The following is a 25,211-nucleotide window of genomic DNA, read 5'->3' as shown; positions in this document are numbered from 1 at the left end:
TATTGGGAGTAGAAAGGGGGTTTGTCACTGTACAGTGAGCACTAGAAACTTGGGACAATCCCTGAGGACCGCATTTGAAAGTAACTTACCGGTAACATAATCTTCTGTTATTGGCCTTTCCTGACACTATCTTAGTTGTTCTGATGCAACACAGTCCGTATTATCTAGTACTCTAAGTTAAAACAAACACTGAGTTATTTGCAAATGGTGTTTGCCTACATTACGCCAGATGATACGTGCGATATTGGAACAGAATAATGGCTGTAATGACATCATTAACAGATTGTCTCTTTTTCTCCTTCCAGCCTGACAATCTACAGAAGACATGGCTGAGAGAGTTCTACCAGGTATGTCCTACAAACATTTCTGCAAGGCTGCAATTTGATTCCCTTTTATTAACATCTTTTATCTTATAAGAATGCAATATGTTGTTTTCTTAAGAACTGCAATATGTTTTCTTACTGGCCACAGTTAAACACAGGTTAAACATTATAAGGGCAGAATGAGCTGCACTCACATAGCCCTAATGCGAACGGTACACAAGATCTCTATGGTCATGTGATCAAGACGAATCTGGTGGATTTTTCATATTCCATCCTGATTAGCTAAGATTGACATTTAAAGTTTGCAGAAGTTGCCCGTTTTGAACAAAATGCCGCTAATCATGAACGCAGCATCCGATTGCGGTGAAACTTTGCTCGCACATTCGCACTAGGTTGAAGAACACATGCCACCCTTTCAACATTGCCCTATTATAGTGCCACCAGGAGGCTGATTTTTGCAAAAGAATGTTTTGATATTACTCCTACAAATGTTGTCCAAACATCACGCAAATCTCTTTTGTCAAGTGATCAAGACGGATCCGTCCAATTCGTCACATTCCAGCCTGATTGGTGAAATCCGAACATTGCTGGCCCACACTAACCTACCTGACCTGGCGGAGACCTGTGTTCCGAGGAGCACTTTTTCTAGTTTTGTTTCAAATTTTCAATGCAGAGGTCTTCATCACCATGATGACGAAGACGATGAATTTACTAAAATGTCCAATAGTATTGTGGTCATTACCCCTGGACACTGATGTTCAGTATGGGTATTAAATGGTGATCTAATTCAAACACATTACTTTGCTACACATTTTAATTATCAGGCCAATGCTAAACATAACGGGTCCATAATATTAACATAAGCTGCATTCAACATATCAAAACTAAAATATCTACTAACTAGTTACCAATAATCAATACAACGATGTACTAATGTGTGGCCAAAACAGGCCATATCCACATTCACAGCCATAAGAATCATGCTCCTCTGTGGCTCATTAGATTCAAGGCAAGGAAGACATAACATTTTGACCTTAACTGGGTGCAACAAGATGATGTTATTAAGAGTGTGGACAACAATGTGAAAAGTCCTTACAATCATTATATTGCCATCAGTATTTCCAAAGAACTCTGATTAGCTTAAATAATGGCGATCTGGCGATTATGTAATAATTTTGACAAGACTATAAACGATAGCATAGCATGTGTACAACCATACAGATTCATGTAGCGTGTGTATATGAGCACACAGCCTTAGGGGCCGAGCACACAGTCAGCATGGAGGAGATGGCAGTGGCTGATCAGGGGCCGCAGATATGCAGTAATGCATATTATAAGTTACTACTTATGCACCTTTTAGGAAATGCTGGTGCCAGTCTGCACCACCTGGTGTTTGTCCAGCAAGTCCAGGATCTGGCTGCACAGTGCGGAGTTGAGTCCTACTGTAGTTCATGTGTATTTCTTTTTATTTTATTTTGAATAGCCAAATATTATTACCCAAGCTGAAATGAAAAATATTATTTTATATGATACTATATACTTTTAGAATATATTATGTTCTAAAAGTGTGAAAAACTGATATTAGCTGTGGTCATAATGGAGGCATAAGTAACAGTAGATGCCAAAAGAAAAAGGATGAACAATTTTTTTGGGGGGGTATGTTTTAATATGAAGACCCAAAAATAATTCCTCAAACTAAATGTAATGCGTGATAACCTGTCGTATAGCTCGTATAAACTATAGCTCAATGTCCTTCTCCCACATGGAGCTGACTCTTTAGGAACCTCTAAATATACCATGATGTGTATGTCTGAACAATTTCTCAGTATTGTGTGCGACTACACAGTTTCAACATGCAGTGTTCCATAATGACATTTCGAAATGTACTACTACTTTTACAAAATGTAAAATGTAGTCTAAATAATAAGAAGATGAGTACAAGCTTTTCCATTGTATTCTGTTGACACGTCAAGAGAACTTTGTTGTAGACTGGGCACCGTGTCAGCAGTTTGCTTTGATGTTCAAATTTGAACCCATTTGAAACTGCATGTTTATGCGGAAACCCTACCTACAGTGACACTGTAGTAGGTGTGCTTTCAGCTGCAAGAACAATGACAGACCGATAAATGAGCTTGTTTCATTTGAGAAGTGCTTTGGTCGTACATTATGTACAGTAGGTCAGTGAAAAAAAGCATGGCGTTGACAATAACAGTTATTAATTTTCACACTATGGCAGAGTGACAATTTTATTTGGGTATTTTAAACGTGTACTGTGTGTGTGTGTATATATATACACACGTGTGTGTGTGTGTGTGTATATATATATATATATATATATAATCAATCCAAGGGTTGATTGAACCTCATTGCGTGACGTTGTGCTCAGTTTCTCCCCTCAAATGAGTGTTTAAGGCAGAACACTTCAGCTCTGTCATGTTTCATATCTTACGTTTTCATCTACATAGGAACTCCTGACAAACCACAACTCTTTCCACTGGGGCGGGGGAAGTGAGGCGACTGCAGTCACACCAACTACTGCTACTGAGAAAGAGAGAGAGAGAGGTGGAGAAAGAGAGACATAGATGGAGAGTCAGTTTGAGAGAGAGATTGTGAGAGAGCGACTTAGAATGACGGCTGAATATGAGATAGGGAGAGAGAGATGTTAACAGAACAGAATGAGGTGCCAAGCACATGAATAAGGAACAACTGGATTGCATAATTCTTACAACACTATGGCCTTGGTAGATGGCCCAATATTGATGAGTATGTGTGTGTCAGTAGCGAGATGCCAGACCGGAGTTGTTAGGGCCATGAACCGTCAGTGCCTGCTGATCTAGTATCAGTGTATATCAACTGTACAATGAGCAGCTGCAGGCAAACAACCAAACAGAGTGGAGTATAGTCTAGTTCCAATGCAATTGTGTTGTGACCATACACAAATAAATACACACACAGCACACCAACACACTCACATGCACACTTTCGCACTTTCGCACGCACGCTCACACACGCTTCACACACGCTTCACACATGCTTCACACGCGCTTCACACACGCTACACACACGCTACACACACACACACACACACACACACACACACACACACACACACACACACACACACACACACACACACACACACACAGTATACTGAACCATTTCAACCTGCTACACTACATAGTAAAATCCTCAGTGTTCTGTATTCATTTGTGACTCTAAGAGTGTACATATGTAACCAAATGGACCATTTGCCTTCCGGGGCATTTTGATGCAACACGTTCAATGCGTATGGAGCGTGGAATTAAACATTGGTCAACTTTGACCGGGCGTCAACCAATAGGACAGACGTGCCGTGGTTGACCCCACTTGGCAGGCATTTAGCCATCCACTCCAACTCTCTCTGAGTTGGAGTGTATTTTTCTGAATGCCCTGAGTGCCAAGAACGAGTTATCACGAGTTTTAAAAAAAAAATTCAGAACCCAAGATATGGTGATCCAAAGATTTGGGCAAATGCGGCCAGAAATAAATCTGTCAGTGAGAGAGTTAAGTCAAATGAGCTACACTCCAGAAAACGCACTGCCCACAACCTGCAGGACAACACAGGAAATTGCTGCAGATCTGACGCGTCGGCAAGCGCAGACCCAATTCACATACCTTTTCCTTTGCGTCGGGATGCTCGGCAGCAAAACTCGTTAGCCTGGCATTGCCAGACTGATCACGTGGGATCACTCACACGTTCCTCCTCAGTGAGTGATCCCACGTGATCAGTCTGGCAATGTCAGGCTAAAAAAGCATGGCATCAAAGCCGAGAGAACCTCAACTTTGCTGCTAGTGCACTCGCATCCATCCAATCATAACCCCCACTTCAGGGACAGAACATTTTTCTCTCCCTCCGTCAGGGAATGCACCGTATTAAAACCTGGAAATAATGCACCATGATTTTTTATGTGTATATAAAATGACCCGCACACCGTCACTTGCACAATAGGAACACTTTTATTTAAGCAACGTTTCGGTCACATAGACCTTCTTCAGGCACCTGATGCCTATGTTGTCATAGTGATGTGGCCGTGGTTTGTTTATGGCTGAGTCAGAATGACATCAGAGGTCCGCCTGCCCGCTGACCCTCCCATTAGCCAATTTGAATATAGGATATTTCCAATGAATCTTAGTTACACCAACATTGGTCTTGTGAAGCTGTTTGCTTATTTATTTAGATTTGCTTGTTATTTTAACCAAGCTTTGTTTTCCACAGGTGCTGCACTGCTGCATTTTTATATCAACGTTCTTAACCAGCAACTGTGCATATGAAAGTAATGAAAGTTGGCCAACTTTATGCCATATTTGATGCCTAAAATGTATAAATCGTTTACAAACAAGCCATTGGAGGTGAGATTCTAGTGCCCGCATTCCTCCTGCCTGCGTCTGTGTGCTTTTGTTGCTGGGTGCAACTGGCCATTGATTACTGAGCTCCATGGCTCTTGCTGGCCGTGTAGTAAACGCATCACTCAACACCACTTGCAACTGACAGAAACAAACTGCTGTATGCACATAGCGAATATGAACGTTTTGACCTAGCAGTTGTAGATCGATAGACAGACAACAAAAAAACGTACATAAACAATCACGGGCAGCTTCAGTCGGTGGGTTGTCTGAATGGTATGCCAGCTGCTCTCTCTCTGCCCAGACAAGATAGCTGTTGGGGCAGATTAGAAGTACAGACCGACCGACTCGTCGCAGGTCATTTGCAGCTTCTTTGTGAACAATCTATTGAATTTTTGCTGATAAATAGGTATCGGTAATGATTCCTTTCCCATGTACAGCTACTAGTTTAAAAATCTTTGATTTAAAAAACGTGTCTGCTGTTTCTTCACATCAACAGCAGACGCACACGTTGACAGCTGTCACCCATAACCTCGGACACGTTCAAATTATTGCTTTAGCGTGTCGTGCTTAGCGTCGTGGACTATCGTCGGAGCTCCCGATGTGAATCCAGCGTTACGCAACCTGCCATGTTTTTATCCTGCTGTCTAAGTCTGAACTGGAAAACAAACTGCAAAATCAGCCTAGGGTTTCACTTCCCTTAACATTCAAGATTTTACAGCGTACTTGCACAGCCAATTTAGCCTGCCACTCTACTGTACTACATTACAGTGATACACCATGGAGGTACAGGCAGTAGTGATACACTCACTGTATGCTTCTCCACTCCAATTTACTATACTATAGGGCAGTCTGCTCTACCCAGTGCACTCTACTGCAGTCTACCCTACTGAGCTCTGACCTGGTTTACTACACTCTAATCCCTACTGTACTACAGTACAATGTTGGTTCAACAGTTTACAGTTTACAGTTTAGGCATTTAGCAGACGCTCTTAATCCAGAGCGATTTACAGTAAGCAAGGACGCAAGATAATACATCATAATACATCAATAATTCATCAAATGCATAGAAATAGTAATCTAATAATAAAGTAATACATAAGTAAACCAATAATCTAATAATATCTAATACGTAAACATACGTAAACCAAGAACCTATCATCAGCCTGCATTGAAACTATACACACTAGGATACCAGGTCAACAATGACCCGGCATCTGTCTACATGACATGCTCAACAACTACTCTGCTGTGTATTACTCAAGTTCTAATCAGTTTCCCAGTTTGACCATTGTTAGTGTTTTGTGTACTTTACCATAATGTCATTCTGCATTGCATTTCCCAAATAACTGTGGTTAATTTGAAAGCACAGAATAGAGTGGCTAGGGATTGTGGTGCAACTGGTGAAATGTCGCAGGGGCCCAAAACATTAGATTCATTATAAAACTGGATTGTCGACTAGTGCAGGCTCAGTGCTCAGTGGTGCACGTCAACCCATAGTGAGGATTAGGTGATCTAACCAATGTTCTAGAGCCATCTTGTTCATCATTAGATACAGTACAGCCATACTCGACGACAGCTCGACCTCAGCTTCTTGAGATTTGTCACCTGCAAACACATCTGGACAGGCTCCACTAATGTAATTTTCATAGACTATTGAGTTGACTGGAGGTACAGGGACTTAGAAATGGGTTAGTCTTTTGGAAATAATAATAGTAATCGTTATTTGTATAGCACCTTTCATGACATGAAATGCAGCTTAAAGTGCTTTACAGAGCAATAATACAATTACAGAAAAAATACAACTAATTTAACAATAAAGCAAAAAAGAAAAGCTAAAGCTTTTCTGCACTAGATTAACATGGACTAGATTAACATGGAACATTGCATATTCTTCCCTTTGTATTTCCCTGCCCTGTTCAGTGTTCAAGCTTGTGCTTTATTGTTACATCTTGTGTACAGGTACATAAGAGTAAAACTGTTTTTGTTCAGCTTCCTTCAGACAATGTAGTAGCATAGGTAATAATAACATACTCATTAAGGATGTTAAGTCTGTGTCTCTGCGGACAATCTTGAAAGGTGGCAGCATCCTCATGCATAGTGTTTGTCATTGCGTAAACAGTATATCATCACAGTACTTTTTCTAAGAAATGCCCCCCTCCCACCCACCCCCCCCCCAGCCCCATTCAATTCACCTACTTTGGTCTTGAACGGTACCAAATAAATGGCACCGTAGTTGGGGGGCAGATGGAAAGAGGGATGCTTGTTCAGGCCACAGGTAAACACATTTCGCCTCACACACGGTTGAGTAACACAAACATTCATATTTGCTGTTCTCAGGAAATGCCGGTACCATTGATGCGTGACATATGTGTCCCCAGCTCACCTTCTAACGAACACACACCCTGACCAACAGTTCCCCGTACTGTTTAGATTCAAGGGTATACAAGGACAGACAAATACACAAACATTTTGACAAGGACACATCTATTCACAGTTGTAGTGGTCTTTTCAGGTCCTCTCACATAATGATCGCTTAGAATTTTCTCTTTGGGTAAATGCTCTTTTTCCACTATGAATGTGGTTTCCCTGAGAGTGAAGTGAATCTAGACTGTGTGGTTTGGTTCTCTTGTTATTTATTTATATGTTTCTACAGTTCTTGGAGTTCTTGGTCAAACCTGTGTAAACCAACTTAAAAGGTTTTCTGCTAATCTCATGTTAAATTCCTTAAACTAATTTTGACCATTGACTACAGTAAAACAAATGATTGAATACATATTTACCACTATTGGAAACATATGGACACCGTGGCCATTGTGATTCCCCTTTATTTATACTAGATGGGGAGACTTTCCTACAATATTCCTGATGTTTAGTAGATATTTAATAATTACCAGAGACCAGATAATGCATTCCATGCAGTACAATGGTAACCATTGTAGAAGTCCCTTTTCATGCAGTGACCATGTGTTACCGCGAGCACTGTTGATGATTCATTTTGACATTAACAAAGAAAAATGTTTTAAGTATTTTATTTGAATTGTAGTCCCATGGTTACCAGATTCATAACAAGTTTCTGCAACTAAAGCGAGGGCAAAGGTTTTCTAAACAATTATATTACAGCTCCCTGCTAAAAAAAAACGCTACACTCCGGTAGATTAACTCTTTGGATTTGTGTAATCATTCAAGGTAATGTTAAGGCCAAAGGGTTCTGGGTTCTTTTCATTTCTAGATGATGGCAGTTTGGTTGAACTATGTGAATAGTCCAACGTGTGTTTAAGAAAAGCTTATTGCCTAGTTCAGGACTGTACAGTCACTCATCATATCATATATCACATCAACTTCATGATTAAAACATCTGAACGTTTTGTTTAACAGACATTGTTTGTGTGTGTGTGCATGTGTGTGTGGGTGTGGGTGTGAGTGAGAGAGAGAGCATGTCCTGACTACGTGTGTTGAGGAACTCAACACACTATGCTTGCATAGCCAGACCAGGCTTACGTGCTATAAAGGCTGCAAGTCCACATGTACAGTATGTGTTTGTAGTGAGAAAGGAGGAAAAGCGAGTGGTAGAGAGAGAGAGTTGTGCCCCTGTGTGAACTAGGCAGGCAGGCAGGCATCTAGGTTCATGCCAGCTCCGTGCTGCGCTGCTGCCGCTGCTATGTGACGTCATGGAAACAAGCATCAGACTCTGAACTCGGCGTGGCTGGGAACAACCAGCAGACAGCGAGCTACAATCAGCCACGCAACGCTAGCTCACCGTGGTTCTCTGCAATACACACAATACGCTCACTGTGTCGTCTTGTTCCGTCAGTTAGTTTACTAATAAGCCCTGAACTTGTGAACTCTTAGACTATGATTTTTTTTTTTATTATTGTTTCTCAGTGGAAATGGAAAAAAAAGAAGAAGGGAAAAAATGACAGACCTACTTTTGTTTTATGTGCTAGTGGGTGTGTTATTGCATACAGTTGGAGGAATTATAATGTCTTCGGCACAGTAGATCCATGCATCCATCTGAACAAATGCTTGGTTAGAATATACAGACAGTACACAGGCAGTACAATTTCATTGTATTATTATTATCATCTAATTGATTGATTAAATGCTTTGGTACACAGTTGTTCTCAGAATTATTGCATGCCGCCGAGAAATAATTCCCACACATTAAGCCCCTATCGTCCAGTGAAGAGCTATAATTGACTTGAATACAGGTTAAAGGAATGAGCTGTCACATTTCTCATGTGTGTCAGAACTAACCAGACCGTGACTCTACAGCAACATCCTGGAAAATGAACCAAAGTTGTTTGACTGGCTTTAAGGTGGCTCCAATCAGAGAGATGTTGTGCAAGCTTGCCTGCTACTACTTGCTTTCTCTCTCTCTTTATCTCTCTCTCTCCCTCTCCTGTTCTTTGTGCACGTGTATCTAAAGTGCACTTGAGCTGTCACTTTGTATTCCATTCAGCATAGGGTGTAACCAGCTCTGTACCTTGTGGACATTCCTTCATATGCAGCTGGATTTGTACTGTGTGCAATCAGGAGTCTGACCTCAAACCAAATGCCATCGCCCAGGTGTCCCTGTCTGGATAAAATTTCACTTAAGCAAAGCAGGGCTATTTCCCTGCTCTGTGGCGTGCACACCGGCCGAGTGACATGGGATTCCAATGTGGCGTGGCTGCATTGTAAACAGTATTTTGCATTGCGTCATGCTGAATTGAACGATCCCTCAATTTCCCCATTTGCATCGGAAACTTCTCCAGGCCGTCACAGGCCAGTGATTTGTGTAGGGTGCTGGTTCTCCACATCCTACCTACCGCATAGTTTGTGTAACTTCTGCATACTGTAGAGATGCATAGTATTGTTGGGGGGGGGCATCAGTGGAGATCATTGATTGTCCTGGCTTGTTTTAAAGAGAATTACATTATGGTGCCCCCTGTTGGAGCAGTGCCATCACACCACTGCCTTTGTTTTTATGCACTTATTCAATGCACTGGAAAAAATAAAAAATAATTAGTATATATTAGAATACCCACATTAATAAATAAACCTATAATACTAAAGCCAAGAAGCACTGTACAAATCTAAAGAATACAGTTATTGGCTTGTGAAGGTTTTTGAAAAAAATGAAATATGAGTATATCATATAATGAATAGCATGTTAATAAAATAAGGACTGACAGCTGTATTTGACTTTATCATGTATTTTGAGCCTATAAAATGTGTTGCGCATTTGTCTTGTTATCACGAAATATAATCTCTGTTAAATTTACTCTGATGGTCAAATTAACTCTTGTCTCACATGCGTTAGAGGCGTCCCCTCTAAACATGTCTGTCCCTCTCTCTGCGTCTCGCAGCCTCTCAGAGTGCGTGTTTAACATAAAGTGCGGTGTTAATGATGTGCCACAAATGGAACGACAATCGAATCAGGCGTCCTCGTTTTATGCCAGTTCGCGAGCTCATCCATCTCCTCCTCCTTTCCGCCACCATCTTATTTTCTACCCTCCAAATGGGGGACCATGAAAAAAGGACTCAGGCGGTCTCGATTAAGATCCATCAAAGACCCTCTCTGTCTCACTGGCAGACACCCTCCTTTAAACTTTGGACTGCACCCTTTAACCACTTACTGTACAGTAAACCCTATTACTTGGTTGTTCGTCAAATAGTGAAAATACAAGCTCACAACGTGCCCGCACTGTGATGTGTTGTAGATCTGCTGCATTATGCTTTTCACAGAATGTTCACATATTAACCCATTAATACCTGGAACGCATCTGTGTCACTTTAGATTTCTTTGGCTATTCAAAAATAGCAGATATACAAGCTCATAGCGCGGCACCGAGTGCCGCGCTACGAGCTTGTAGATCTGCTATTTTTGAAAAATTGTGAAAAAATATTTTTTAGATTTTTTTCAAAAAACTTTTAGGATTTAGAAAACATTTTTAAGAATCGCCTCAGGTCTTAATGGGTTAATGTATGACATGCCCAGAATATAGGCATTAGGCATGTCATGATGTGGTTACAGATCAAATGTGAAATTGATCTGGCGGCATATAGGAGCCTTCATGCATTCTGGAGGCCAGGCTGTTGTACAAATTGAAACTGCATTACATTTTAATTAATTTATTATATTTCAGTAGATCTAAGATACCCAGTCCTATACCGCTTATAGGACACTATTGTCACATTTCAGAGTGGGACACAGTATTGCGCTAAACACATTTAATCAAAATACATACTGTAGGAAAAAAAAACATGCACTAAAACAGGGGTCTTCAACAGGGGGTCCGGGACCCCTAGGGGGTCCTCAGAGTTACTACAGGGGGGCCGCCAAATCTTCGTGTGATTGGATTTCTTTTTTTTACATTAACCACTTGAACCCTATTATCCATATTCTGAAGAGAACTTAAGACAAAACTTTTTTGTTTACTTGGTCTGCTCTGTTTTCCCTCTACACCTATACCTCTTTGCCAAAAATAGCAGATCTACAAACTCACAACGCCTCGCAAAAAGTTGAATATGAAAGAAAATGTTATACAATATAGAGGGGGTCCCTGCTTCATCCCTCTCTCAACTAGGGGGTCCTTGGGCTGAAAATGTTGAAGACCCCCTGGTGTTGATCAATTTAAAAAAAAGCCTCCTTATGCAGGCGTTAGACATACATGTAGTTGTATATGAGAGTCTGTGTTTAGGCCATGCAGAGACAGCACTGTCACAGCTGTCTCACTGAACACTCCTCTACCCACTGGCACCATGTCTGCCGCTGTCTGGTTGCCGATGTGAAGTGGCTGATGAGTTGTCAGAAGAGAAAATCTTGACTTGAGGTTGACTGTACATTTTATACATAGCAGAATTGAACAGTCTTGCACACTTTGGTGTCAGCTATTGAGAGGAGCTTCCCCACAAGACGCCTTCCAAATCAAACCCCTGCAGATCATTAGCAAAAGCTTGTTTAGCCTATGGCAGTTAGGGATTTCTAGAGATTGTTCTGTAACTCCAGATCTAATATATTGTGCTGTATGTTCTACTCGGATACATAATAGAGATTGGTGTGGGTTCTGGTTTCTTACTTCACTATGTGTACTCTTGACACAGTTTGCAGTAAGATGCAAGTACATTACTCGCTTAATTTATATAATTATGCTATGCAGCAAATACTGTATGATATACTAAATTGTTCAATATGATATAGGCTGCTTCAGACCGTTGACTCTGCCACACGATCAGGCAGTTCTCCCTGCAGGGCGTGCACTAATGATTTTCCTCTGAAGGATACAGCCATTGTTTGATTATTAAAATACTGCAAGACTCTGTTGTGTCTCTGAGGCTGAGGAGGAATTAAGCGCTACGCTGGGACGGATTCAGCTGTCACCTACGGCAGATATATAAACAGTGTCAGAATGGAAGGAGGGAGAGAGAGGGAGAAGATCAGAGGGCACACCTCGTAATCAAACACATCAACACTGTGTGAGATCCGTGTGAGGGTGACATGTCATGCCATATGGAGATGCTGTGTCTGTTTGCTGTGTTGGCATCTCTCACGACCTCTGCAGCAGCTGTCACTTCCAGAGTGGAGTTCACTCTATTTGTAAAGCCATCGTCATAAAAGTGTCTTTTATTTTTATAACTCTAATCGTTGGTATGTCAATATGTCATCCACATTTTGTCTCACCATGTCAAACCGAGTTTTCTGTTTGTGCAGCTTAATTTCAAATTGTATGAGTAGTTTGCCCTTTGCCAAGGTTAATGTTTTGTGATTATTATTATGGTGAATGAAATGACGTGTAGAATCTTGTTTGTCAAAGCTATGTTTTACTGCTCGGAAAGACAAATAGAATCTTGCTCAATTAACGTGCGTGTGTCAACACACGGGCATTAACATGCGTGCGTAGCCCGCGCACCTCTCTCTCTTTCTGTACACACACAACACTCACTTTTACTGTATACTCACAGTCAAACTCTCAGACACACTGCACTCTCTTACTGTGCGCAAGCACGCAGACAGGCAGGCAGGCAGGTCACGCACTTTTTAGCCTGATGTTAGTTAACACTGCGAGTTCCTTCAGAGTGTGACCTCTCCCATCTGGAGCTGAGAGGTCCACTAATCTTCCCAGGTTTCAGATTTGAGCCGCTGCAGGGCTCCATTCCTGGGTCATGCAGCTAAGTGACAAGCCATAGGTTGATGGAAAATCCATAGCGCTATTGCCATACATTACTTTTATTTGATGTGGCCTATAGTGAGCATAATGCAATGTGGAAGGGAGTAGGGTGGTGGTGGTAGTAATGGTAGTAGACCCGGGCCTGTGGTTGGAACCCGGGACTGTCCCGGTAGTAATGCCTCCCATGGGGGTCACACATCTTAGATGACATTGATATACAACCCCGTCCAACCTCCCATAGTCTTGACCCATTCAGTGCTTATGGAGCCCTGTAACTCAGTCTATGGTATGGATTTTACTGTTGGGGGTGTATACACCTTAAAACACTCCGACAGGGCACTCACAAACACTTTGCTTAGTGTAAGAGGAAATGGAGAGGCCAATCAGGTAGTGTTTCTATGGTCTGGGACCTCTTGTGAGCGTTTCACCAAGAATAAATAAATAAATAAAATAAATCCGGTGAATTGTTATGCATACGATATTGCATCCCCACAACTCGCTAAACAAATTGGTCTTAAGTTAATATTTGACCTTGGCCATGACCTTGACTGTATACTATAACCGGTAATTTGCTGATGACAAAGCTATTTGAAATGCAAATTATTCTTTTGTTACCATGAACTGAGGCAAATTTTTGGTTGTTTGCCCACATTGCAAACAAACACAGCTGACAATTTTCCAGTAGCAAAACTACACGGTAGAATCCCGAGAATTTAACTCACACAACGGTGAGTGTTCTGTGTTCCTGCCACACCCTGTTATACACACACGACTGGAGGCACATCCCTGTCAGCACATTTAGGATGGACTCGTCAAACAAGCTCACGAAATGTGCAATGTTACTGTCCCTAAAACGAGCACGCCAGGTCTCTCCACCAGCCCTCACCCTGACAGCCACATACACAGTGCACTGGAAAATCCTCAATGTTAATTCAATTCAAATTTGGTTACATTTGGACCCTCTCAGAGTTACACATGGATAAAGTAAAATTATGGATTTCAGTGTGGGTGCATATTGAGTGTCAGCTGTCAAGGGCAGATCACAGGTTAACCCATCAAGACCTTGAACACATCTGTGTCATTGTAAGATTTCTTTGGGCTATTCAAAAATAGCAGCTACGAGCTTGTAGATCTGCTATTTTTAAAAAATCATAAAAATGTGTGAAAATATATTTTTATATTTTTTAAAGCAAACATTTTTAACTCAAATCTCTGCTTCAGGGGGTCCCTAGAACAAAATAGTTTGAGATGGGGGTCCGCAGCCAAATACATATAATTTTTGGGGTCTTTGACATGAAAAACTTAACACCACTGATATTGCAACATAAGTTTGTTCAAAGAAACTGTTCGGATTTAGACGACATTTGTAGAATCGGCCTCAGGTCTTAACTCATTGGCCGCCATTATCGCATTAACGCGATCTAATAAATAGCGCGCCTGGCCGCCAGGATCGCATTAATGCGATCTATGGTCTTTATTGATCTTTATGCTCTGATCACGCTATTCTGTTATGAATCAGGCTAAGTTTCAGGTTCCACTTACTTCAACCACCACTGCATCCGGTTCCATGACTTGGGTTCCGTTTTCGGTTTTACATTTTTCCCCCCAGTCATTTTCGACCATAATAGGGAAACAAACGGTTTTTCACACGCTATGAAAAACGATCGGAGACCTCCCCTCCTATAATCTATGGTCTGGGTGACGAACAGTCATCCCCGTTGTGTATCACAAAGTAATTTTCGCCGATCACAGAATCTGAGACATTTCACTTCCGGTTCATGTGTTTCACTGTGTGAGTGGGTCTGGGAGGGGGCGAGTGTGTCAGCGAGCCGATCAAGCTTGGTATGTGCTGCTCTCTAGTGGTGGAACGATCAAAACGATTCAAGTGTCAAGCTAGACTTTCTATATGTGAATTAAATAACAAAATAACGAAACAAAAAAACACGAAAATCGCTGGCAAGGGCTGCTATGAACGAGGTTTTAACTCTGGCAGTCAATGAGTTAATGGGTTAATTTCCAATATTACGGTTTGTCATTTTCCTTCTTCTGACTGACTTATATATCCTTTCTTTCTCCTCTTCCTCACAGACGGTACATTCGCACAAGCCCCACTTCGTGGCGGTACACTGTCAAGAGGTGGGCGGGAAGAATTACGAGGCGTCCATGGCGCACGTGGACTGTTTTGTCAAGTAAGTAGCCTTTTCGTAAAAGTCAGATACCCCCCTCTCTGAGTATGACCATGCAAGTGCAAAATGTCTTCCGTGTGAATGTTATTGACCACTGATGTGGTTGATTTCTCTTGGTTTTTACTGTTGTAGAGGTGTCAACTGAGACTATTCCCTAGAAAATACAGCACCCGCCTGCCTTGTCACCTGTAGCGTTGTACTGGTGCCAAAACAGTTGAAAATGAGTGGAGAACTCCCCCCACTGGTGGCACGCTAGTTGTACCGCAGACAAGATGAAGATTTATGAAGAGTTATGTTTCCCATATTTTGCAAGGCAGCTTGGATCGGATAATTAATGTTTCACTTCTTAGAGATTGGTTTGGTTGTTTTAAGTCGATCGTGTGTAATAACTAAGTTGTCTTGGTAGCAACCACATAACTACTCAGTCCTTAAGTTGTAATTTCTGCCAACTGTTCGTCTGATAAATCGTGGTGTGTGTGTGTGTGCGTGCATGTTTGTGTTCTCTCCACCAGAGAGCTTTTGTCCAGTGATGCCATGAAGGAGTACAGCAGAGCCCGTGTCTACCTCGATGAAAACTACAAATCCCAGGAGCATTTCACAGTAAGGGCAATTCCATCAACTTTGCAAATTCTTTAAAGTCTGTGTATGTTTGCTGAAGGACTACAAAAATGACCAGTTTTACACAGATATATGTGCGCCATTTTGCTCTGATCTTTTGGCTTAGAACAACACAATGTCCTCTACAGTCAGTTATTGCATGAACTTGGTGACGTGTGCAATGAGGGAGCGTGTTCAGAATTCACAAAATATCTTTGACAGCGAACTACAGATTGGAATCACCGACAGCACTTCTACTCTGGAAGAGGCCCAAGTTGACCAACTCCTGCAATAATAGCAGATGGCCACAAGGTGGTGGTACATACTTGGAAATACTCTAGTCTAGCAGTGGATCACCCTGCTGGCAGCTCATACTGCTTCTTCTGTCTTGATGACCTGGTTGTGGATTAATGAACTTTAAGCCCAATGACTCATATTGTGAGTCACATTGACTCACAATTAGATGAATTACTCTAAAAGAAACAAATCAATTTATAGACACATTATTTGAATCAATACTTTGGCTTGGGTGCCCACCTAGTTCACGTTAGTTGTTGTGAGTTTACGTGAATCACTTGCCATACAATCTCATAAGTTCTTTTTCAACTCTGGAATCTAAACTGATATTTGGCACTGTCTAATATTGACTTGTTTCTTGCAAATGTTGGAAGTTTTTATGGATGCGACCATTACTTAGCCAGCTAGGATGCATAAATCTGAGGCCATGATTTTTTTTATGGACTACAGCTAAATGTCAGTTGTTGCATGTGGCCACTTGGTGGCGCAGTCTTTGCACCAACTGTACAGAAAGACTTGGTTCTAGGAAATATGGATATTTCCCCTGAACTCGCCCTTAGAGTATTAAATTGGAGTTTTACTTCAGCAGATTAAAATGCAATGCAGACTATAGGCCCGAGAGATGATGATCTCTCCGTTTCCAAGAAGAACTTATGTTGGGAGAGATGGATAGGGGGTGTTGCAGAATAACTTCCATTGACGTGGTCTACTGTAGATATGGACTATGTTACCAATCAGTGTGTGATTGCTGAGCTGTGTCTGTTTTGTCGTAGTTATCACCATGCTACGCTGCACCTCCACAAACCCTCATAAATCACGTCTCCCGCTGACTCACATTTGCTCTTTTCATAAACATATTACAAACACTGGCCTTTACAAAAAATAATTATCTGCCATTTCACATAAGCTGGGATAATATCCCAACATTGCAAACTATTTACTCAGTGCCGTCTTGTCTATAGATTAACCTTTGTTTTGTGTTTCCATTTTCATCAAATAGAGATTGCAGCATGGCTGCTTCTCTTTTGTGAATCAATTGGCGTAAAGGGAAACATCTGATGTGCTTTCTATGATGTGGATATTGAAATCCTGGCAACAGTAAATATGAATAGACTCTCCAGTCTGCCTCGCACAGGACCTGCCATTTAGCTTAGATGACATCACTCATATTTGTTTCCTCAAACTTCGATTTTTACCCCCCCATGCTCCAGGGATAATTGTTTGTTGTCCGCCCTGCCTGTCAATTTTCAGATAATTTAAGTAGAAACGCCATGAATGGCTCCTGAGCTTCCACTGCGTGTGTGTGTGTGTGTGTGTGTGTGTGTGTGTGTGTGTTTCTTTTTTCTTCTGTGCACCTGTGTATTTCTTGGGAGTTATGATTGTAGCTACTATATGTAGGAGTTGAGAAGTGTCAGTTGTTTATTGCCTTTCTACCTTTTGTGTGTGTTTGTGTGCCTTTGCGAGCCACTGCTGTCTGTGAAAAAGGAGAATATGGCATAATATTACTTGAATGACTGTGAATTTGGATATTTGAAAGATCCTCTAATTGTGTTCTGGTGTTCCTATGATGGAGATTGATAAAGACAGGGTGACGTCATCTAGTTTATTCTGATTCCCCCAGGTCCGTCCCACAGAGCAGTGCGTTTACATTACATTACTACATCATTGCCCACTCTTTTCAACACAAACAGAATGTCCACGTCTCTAATAAGTGTTAATTTAACCTGGAGAGTGTAAAAGTGGACCTGTAGACAGTACATGGTAACAGTGTATGTAACTGAATAATTGTCTGTATAGCTGATTGTAATAGGCTTTGGCTTACTGTACAACATTCATCCCACGTTCTAAATTCGAACGCATTTGAAACTTGTTTGAAAAATCTATTATTGCGGTTCCCTTGAGCAAGGGCCCAGTCACTGCATTTGGTATCACTATCTAGTAGCGGTACTGGATGTACTGGCTAATTCCCAGGTGTGAAGATGTGTTAAAGATGGTGCTGTAAAAAAGCTTGCATTCTGAGCAGTACCCTTGTAATTAATTTGAAATGCATGCAAATTAATACCCTTGCAAAAAACTTGAGCACTATTTTATGGCCTTTTTTACTCCAAAGAGTGAAAAGTTTAATAATAACACCTGGAATTGATATGGTGCTTTTCTAAGTACTTTTAGTACGCTTTTCTAAAGTCGCTTTACATATTTATGTGTGTGGGGGGGGGTAAGAAAAAATAGAACAACTTTATTAGGAAAAAAACTCAGACAAGCAAGTAAGATAAGGTTAAAGGAGTAGTTCACCCAAAAAATGATTTATTTTCTATCAATTGCACACCCCATGAAGCCTTGAATTCATGGATTTATTTGTGTTTTTGTCGCATTCCTAAGCGAATAATTTGATTCCTGTCTCCTACCGGCTAATGTATCCGGTAGGAGACACAAAGTAGATTCTTTGTGTCTCCTACCGGAAATACACCCGGGCATCAAATTATTGGCTTAGGAATGCGACAAAAACCAAAATAAATCCATGTGTTCAAAACTTCATGGGGTGTGCAATTGATAGAAAATAAAAAAAAAATTGGGTGAACTCCTCCTTTAAGTGGTTAAACCCTGTCTGTTGGGTTGTGTCTCCATGAAGAGAGGTACCGCCAAGCAGGCCTTCCCCTCTTGTCTTTTGCACAGAGGGTGGGAGGTGTGGTGGGTGGGCAGGGCTGACTGACACGTCCCCCTCTCTCTGTCTCTCTCTCTCTCTCTCTCTGGCTGAGCCCAGGGCTGGGTGTTTTACAACCCTGTTAAGGTATACAGCAGGTAAAATGTCAATTAGGAAGGACCGCCCTGATAACTCAACTCCCAATCCACTTGTTCCAGGCCATTAATATTTATCATGGGCCTGGCCCTGGGGCTGCCTGCCGTGTCATCGGGAATGATGTGCACTAATGCCTGCCCTTATTACCACTTCCTGCACACACACACACACACACACATGCTTAGGCTCCCCTATCTGTAAGTGTATACACGACACACACACACACACACACACACACACACACACACACACACACACACACACACACACACACACACACACTCTCATTCAGCCTTATCAAGATATTCTCACATGCAGACACCAGTACACGCACACGCACACACTCACAGACACACATTCACAGACACAGAGCCCTCAGTTGTTCCAGGGCATTTTAATGGGAAATTAAAGGCGTCCTGTATGTCTGCGGTCTCCTGGACAGGAAGCAGTGACAGGCAGCAGGGAATAAATCAGACATGGTGGTCTTGACAGGGCAGCGCTGCCTCCTTTTTAACTCTTGTGTGTGTGTGTGTGTTTTGCCTGCATGTGTTCTCATATCATCCCAGGAGATGGTGTAATGGTGTCCATCACTGTCCCTGTACAGTAAAATCAGGAATGTTAATTTGACTCTGAAAGTGTAAAAACGGACAGGTCCATTGAGTCGGTGAGTGCACTTTCACCGTGCACTCCTCAGAGGAGCCCTTTGTTGCACCCTGTCCTGTGGAAGAAAGAGGGATGCTATTTTGATTGCCGAAAACGCGATGCACATGTTTGGTCTTGTCAACATCCATTTGCATCAGTGACTATTTGTATGTGCAATAGGCAACTGGATTCTATACCCGAAAGCAGACAGTCTGCTCCGTTTGATTAACTACAAGAAACCACAGTCACATTGAACTGACTGGGACTCCTGTTCCAGTGACGATACATGAGGTCATCTTATTTAGGGCAAATCAGATGAACATAATTGGCCTATATTTAATCCTATGAATATAGTCATTAGGTTGCTGCCGAAGGTAAATGGTGATTAAATGTCTGCATTTAGGGTTGAGCCACCATTAGTACACAGACCTCCTTGTGAATCTCAAAGTACTCGAGTTTGATTCCAACTCCCGCCATTTCTTGCATGTCTTCCCTTGGTTTCCTGTCTCTCATGCCAAAAAGAGAAGGATTGATGTTTAATGGTGACGCTTGCTAGTAGCTAACGAATAGTTTTTTTTTCATACATTCATCATACCTTCCTGAGATGTCACTGGGGTGTTATATACGGCAGGCTATATGACGTACAGTATTTGTGTACATTTTTGTGGATCAGATTTGGATTTTGGTTAGTTCAAAACCAAAATACAGCATTGGGATCACTTTGATACATTTAGAATACAGAATAAACTTTATTGTCAAATCACCGGTTTACAGAAGTGGGTGAAATGTATTTTTGCATAAGCTCCATCATTTTGTTGTTTTTCCAGAAAGGGAGAAGAAGAAAAAGGAGAGGGTGGGTTGCAGGGATAGGGAGAGCAGGTTGAAAAAGAAATCGAACGAAATTAAATAAGCGTGTCAAAGAGAACACAAAAAAAGATCAAGATATATATGTATGTATGTATGTATGTGTGTATGTATATATATATATATATATATATATATATATATATATATATATATGTATGTATGTATGTATGTGTGTATGTATATATATATATATATATATATATATATATATATATATATGTATATATATATATATATATATATACATATACATATACATATACATATACATATACATATACATATATACATACACTGTACACATGGCTGGCCGCGAGCGTAATAGAGGTGTGAACAGTTTGTGGCTGGGATGGTACATTGATGGATTGATTGAATGCTTTATAAGACAGAAATGCAAACGGCACAAGGTACAGTCACACATTTGGGCTAAAAGGATAGCATAAAAAATTCCTGGGGACTTGTTTCCATTGTGGTCCTATGTATTCAATTCATCAACATAGCATACAAAATAACACAAATACAATATCATCAACAAATATAAAACACTGAGTAGAAAGGGGGGGGTGGGGGTGTAGGCAGTGAATGCCATCACCTTTCTATTGGAGAAGGGAGATTTACCTCCCTCTTTGGCCTTCTGAAAGATGGATTTCCAGGCCTGTTTTGAAGGAAGCCAGTTCCCAGCCAAAAATGGAAAGTAGAATATCACAATATTGTACTGTGCATTGTAAGCACTATTGTACAGTACTTGAGTACACTTAGTTGCTTTGCACAACTTTGACAGGCTAAGCATGAAACAGCCCCAGGTACACTAATTGCTACAGTGCAGGGGGACATGGGTTGATATTAATGGTCTTAACTCAAAATGTATACATCAAACAGCTTAGATAAATGGGAGAGCAGACCTGTGCACATGTGGTGATGTAAAAAACTTTACGAATTAGTGTGTATTGGAAAAGCTGAAAAGACTATGAGATCCACATGTGCTTTGACGTCGGATAGCTTTTAAAGTATAAAAGTGATCAAAAAGTTAAACGCAGCAATGGAAATCATAATATACCTCAACCTTTTAAAGTTTAAATGGAGTCGGTAAGTTAAAGCATGCTGAAGTAACATGATTTCAAACGAGTGAAAGAAAAAAGGGTTTTCAGATGAAAATTACCCATAGACTTTATTGGGTGTTTAAAGATAAATATTTCAATAACTACAAAACATTTCAAAATGACATGAACAAGCACATGATTCCACAGCAAGCTGTACAGTAAGCTGCTGCAGTGAGACCACAATAAACTGCTTCTGTAGTTGGAAGAAGTCATCTCAAGATAGTCATTTTCACGATTCCATATCTAGTCATATTTTATTTCTTAGCTTGGAGACCCATAGGGTAGAAATGTCCAGCCAATTGTTACTTTTCTACCTGTTACATTTAATTTTATGTTTTTTATTTTCTATCAGTAATAGTTCTGATGGAATTTGGTATTTGTAAATACCCTGGAATACACTACTACCTTGATACTGCCCAAGCCTACTAACGAGTCACTCCTAACGGCATGATTTGACATATTTAATATTTTAGGCAACAGCTTGACAAGGGACTTCTTAATGAGGGAGCAGGTAGTGTGTTAGTGCCATGCTCAAGGACACTTTTGGCAGCATACACAGCTGTTAACGTACGCGTTAGCCCTCATTGGAATCAAACCGGTGACCTTTTCCATTTACCGCGCTTTTGTCTCACTTACCATAAGCCACCCTGCCTCAACCCAAGAACCAGTGGACGCTGATGTCGGTGTGTGTGTGTGTTGTGTGTGTGTGTGTCTTATCCCATGTTCTAGTAGTGGCTGTCCCAGTAGCTGGCAGCAGCATCGTGGGTCTCTGTGGAGGTGAGGGTATAATCCTACTTCAAGCAGCACGCTGTAATGCAATCATCAGAACCCACACTCAGCCACTCTGCTCCGCACCCAGGAATTTATGAACACTTAGTGTCTCTCTGTGCTGACAGGGCCTCAGCGCGCGCATGTGTGTGTGTGTGTGTGTGTGCGTGCGTGTGATGTGTGTTTGCTGTATTACTCCCCAGCAATACCTGTCACCCGCGTTTATCACCCGTTTTAACGGCCTCCCATATGGTCACCTCAATCTCCCTTTTAATACTGATACAAAAATGGGTTACATGCAGAGAAGTACGCACAGAATGAGACGGAGAGAGAAGGGAGGGGCGAGGGGGAGAGATGGAGAAAGTAGGGTCATATACGAGGATTGAAATGTTGGTTTTATACATGGAGGTTAAGTGGGAGGGCCAATTCTCTTCTCTATCCCCCCCCCCTCTCTCTCTTCTGCTCGCCCCCTCCTCTTGTGTTCTACGCTGTGATCAACAGGGCTAGAAGGCAGGAGAGGCATAAGCAGGTTTAAAATATTGCAAACAAAATGTTGGAGGGCTCTTATTTCAATATGGTGAGAAGTACAGAGCAGACTGAGGCCATTTGAATGGAGTAGATGTCAGGCCAGTAATATTGTTGGGCCATAACTCTCTCGGGCCATCACTCATGCACTCAGGGGCATGCCCATAAGTGCATACACACACACACACACACACACAGAGACACTTTGTGACACCGGCGCGCGCACACACAGAACTACTCAATCGCATGCGTGCACTAACACACACACGGCATACACACGCCCGGGACAAGTGTTGAGCGACAATCAATGAATCTGCCATCAGACGTGAATTATGAGAGAGAGAGAACAGGGACTGGCTCTGTGAAAATATTTTGGCTGAAAATGTATATATAATTAATGGGTTGTGTGGAGAGGCAAGGAAATTGATGCATTTATTACAAGGAGCCTAATCTGAGGAAACTGAGCCTAATGGCCTCCTGGCCCGTCCTCACATCGAGCACGTGAACACACACCGTTTACAGTGCACAAAAACACACACACACACACTCACGCGCGTACTGCCAGCATATTGAGGTGCACGCAGTGATCCACACGCACAGTCGCACACACAAATGCACATACACGTGCGTGCATGTCCAGCTCGCCCTCATAACCCATTGATACCTGGAACGCATCTGTGTCACTTTAGATGCCTTTGGCTATTCAAAAATAGCAGATATACAAGCTCATAGCGCGGCACCGAGTGCCGCGCTACGAGCTTGTAGATCTGCTATTTTTGAAAAAATAGTGAAAAAATATTTTTTATATTTTCTTCAAAAAACTGTTAGGATTTAGATTTTTTTAAAGAATCGCCTCAGGTCTTAATGGGATAAACAGTGCTGCGATAAAGTGCTTGAGTGTGTGTGTGTGTGTGTGTTGGGATTGGTTCAGTGGCCGGCTGATCTGGCCGGGGAGTAAATCAGTTGTGTCCTAGAGCGAGAGAGAGTTGTGTGTGTGTGTGTGTGTGTGTGTGTGTGTGTGTGTATGTGTGGGGTGGGGGGGTTGTTGTCAGGGGGTGTAGGGTGGGAAGTTGTAGGGGGGGGGGGGGGACTGGGGGGGGTGTCGGTCGCTGGCCACAGATAATGATGTGATTCCAGAGCTAGGCGGGGCCGAGCACACCTCACCCCACCGTCCATTATGATGTGCGCCCCCCCCAGCCACCCGAGGGGGCAGAGTGAAGGTGAGCCTGTCATATCGATCTTTTTAGCGCTAAAATATGAGCCACTTTACTCTGCTCCCCGGCGCAGTGATGTGAAAAATAATAACTCGGACCCAAATTAAAAATATTGATCGCTTTAGGGAGGTGTTGAGAGCAAATAAACACCCTCTGAAGGATTTTTTATTTCCCTCCGCCTGCCCTCCACCCTTACCCTGCTGCTACCCCTTCTCCCCTCCCCTTCTGCCCCCCCCCCCCCACCCACCCTGCAGAAGGGCTGGGTCAGGGGGACGTCGGCTGGTCAGACTGTAAATACATCTGCCTGTAGCCGGATTTATGCTCAGTTGCACGCTGGTGTTGTGCACTAAAAAAAATTGCTGATCTACAAGCTTACAGCACGTCACCGCGTAACCCGCTGTAAGATTGGAGATCTGCTTTTTTTCAGTGCACGACACCGGGTACAACAAAGTGTATCTTGTATCTCCATATTTCGACTTCATTGTACAAGAGTGTGCGCAAAAAGTAGGGGAAATAGACGATCTACAGGCTCCGAACATCGCTACTTAGATTTTTTTTTAAAGTGATTAAGTCTGTGTGAGTTTTATAAATATTGAACCATTGAAAAGTATTAACTCTTTCAGTGCCACAAGACGTCAAATACGTCATGAGGCCTGACGCCCCGTGTGCCACAAGACGTCAAATACGTCATGAGGCCTGACGCCCCGTGTGCCACAAGACGTCAAATACGTCATGAAAACCCCCCCCCCCAAAAAAAAAAAAAAATCTACTTTTTTGGAAAAATATGTTCAGAACTCAAGATATGATGATTTGAAGATTTGCTGCTCCATTCACTTCTTGTTTAACTTTTTACTGAAAAAGGCTGTATCTCGGCTCCTAAGCACTTTTTACCCGCTTGCTGAAAGCTGGCGGGTCTATGCAGAGGCAGACCTATGACTCATCATTCGACAGATTCATTTGCATTCGACAGATTTGTTCGACAGATTTGCGTCATTGGCTGTCGTTTAAGCCAATGGGATACTTTCCCATACTCTGAACGGGCGGCCTCGTCCTCCCAAGCTATGGGACTATGCAGTCCTCCGAGCGCTAGCCGAATTTGGCTAATAGTTAGCTTGTATGATGTTACTAACTAACTGTTTTTAGCCAAGCGCGCTACTGTCCGCTCCCCATTAGTTATCGACGCAAGTCGCGTTATTACTCTCGTAATTTTCATGTATTGTACATCCCAAAACAAAATTTATTCACCATGTTATGGTGCTGTAATGACTTCCTATTTTCTCAACATAATACTGCCTTTCACGCGACCTGCCTTTTTACCCCCGGTCTCAGTAGCGGGGGGCGGGGCGGGTGCGGGGAGAG

General features: G+C 42.0%; 1 protein-coding gene across 1 annotated transcript in view; it reads left to right on the top strand.

Annotated features, from left to right (window-relative positions):
• The window catches only part of inpp5a (inositol polyphosphate-5-phosphatase A), a 123,362-nt gene that overhangs the window by 1,176 nt on the left and 96,975 nt on the right, over positions 1-25,211 (top strand). The window contains exons 2-4 of the mRNA XM_080450381.1: positions 306-347; positions 14,948-15,048; positions 15,558-15,645. Coding sequence (XP_080306507.1) covers positions 306-347; positions 14,948-15,048; positions 15,558-15,645 — 231 coding nt within the window. The remainder of the gene's footprint in view (positions 1-305; positions 348-14,947; positions 15,049-15,557; positions 15,646-25,211) is intronic.

This window comes from Gymnoscopelus braueri (genome assembly GCF_963280865.1).
Source record: "Gymnoscopelus braueri genome assembly, chromosome: 14".
Taxonomy (NCBI): Eukaryota; Metazoa; Chordata; class Actinopteri; order Myctophiformes; family Myctophidae; genus Gymnoscopelus; species Gymnoscopelus braueri.
Note: the sequence above shows the minus strand (reverse complement) of the source record. Positions and strands in the feature narration are given on the sequence as shown.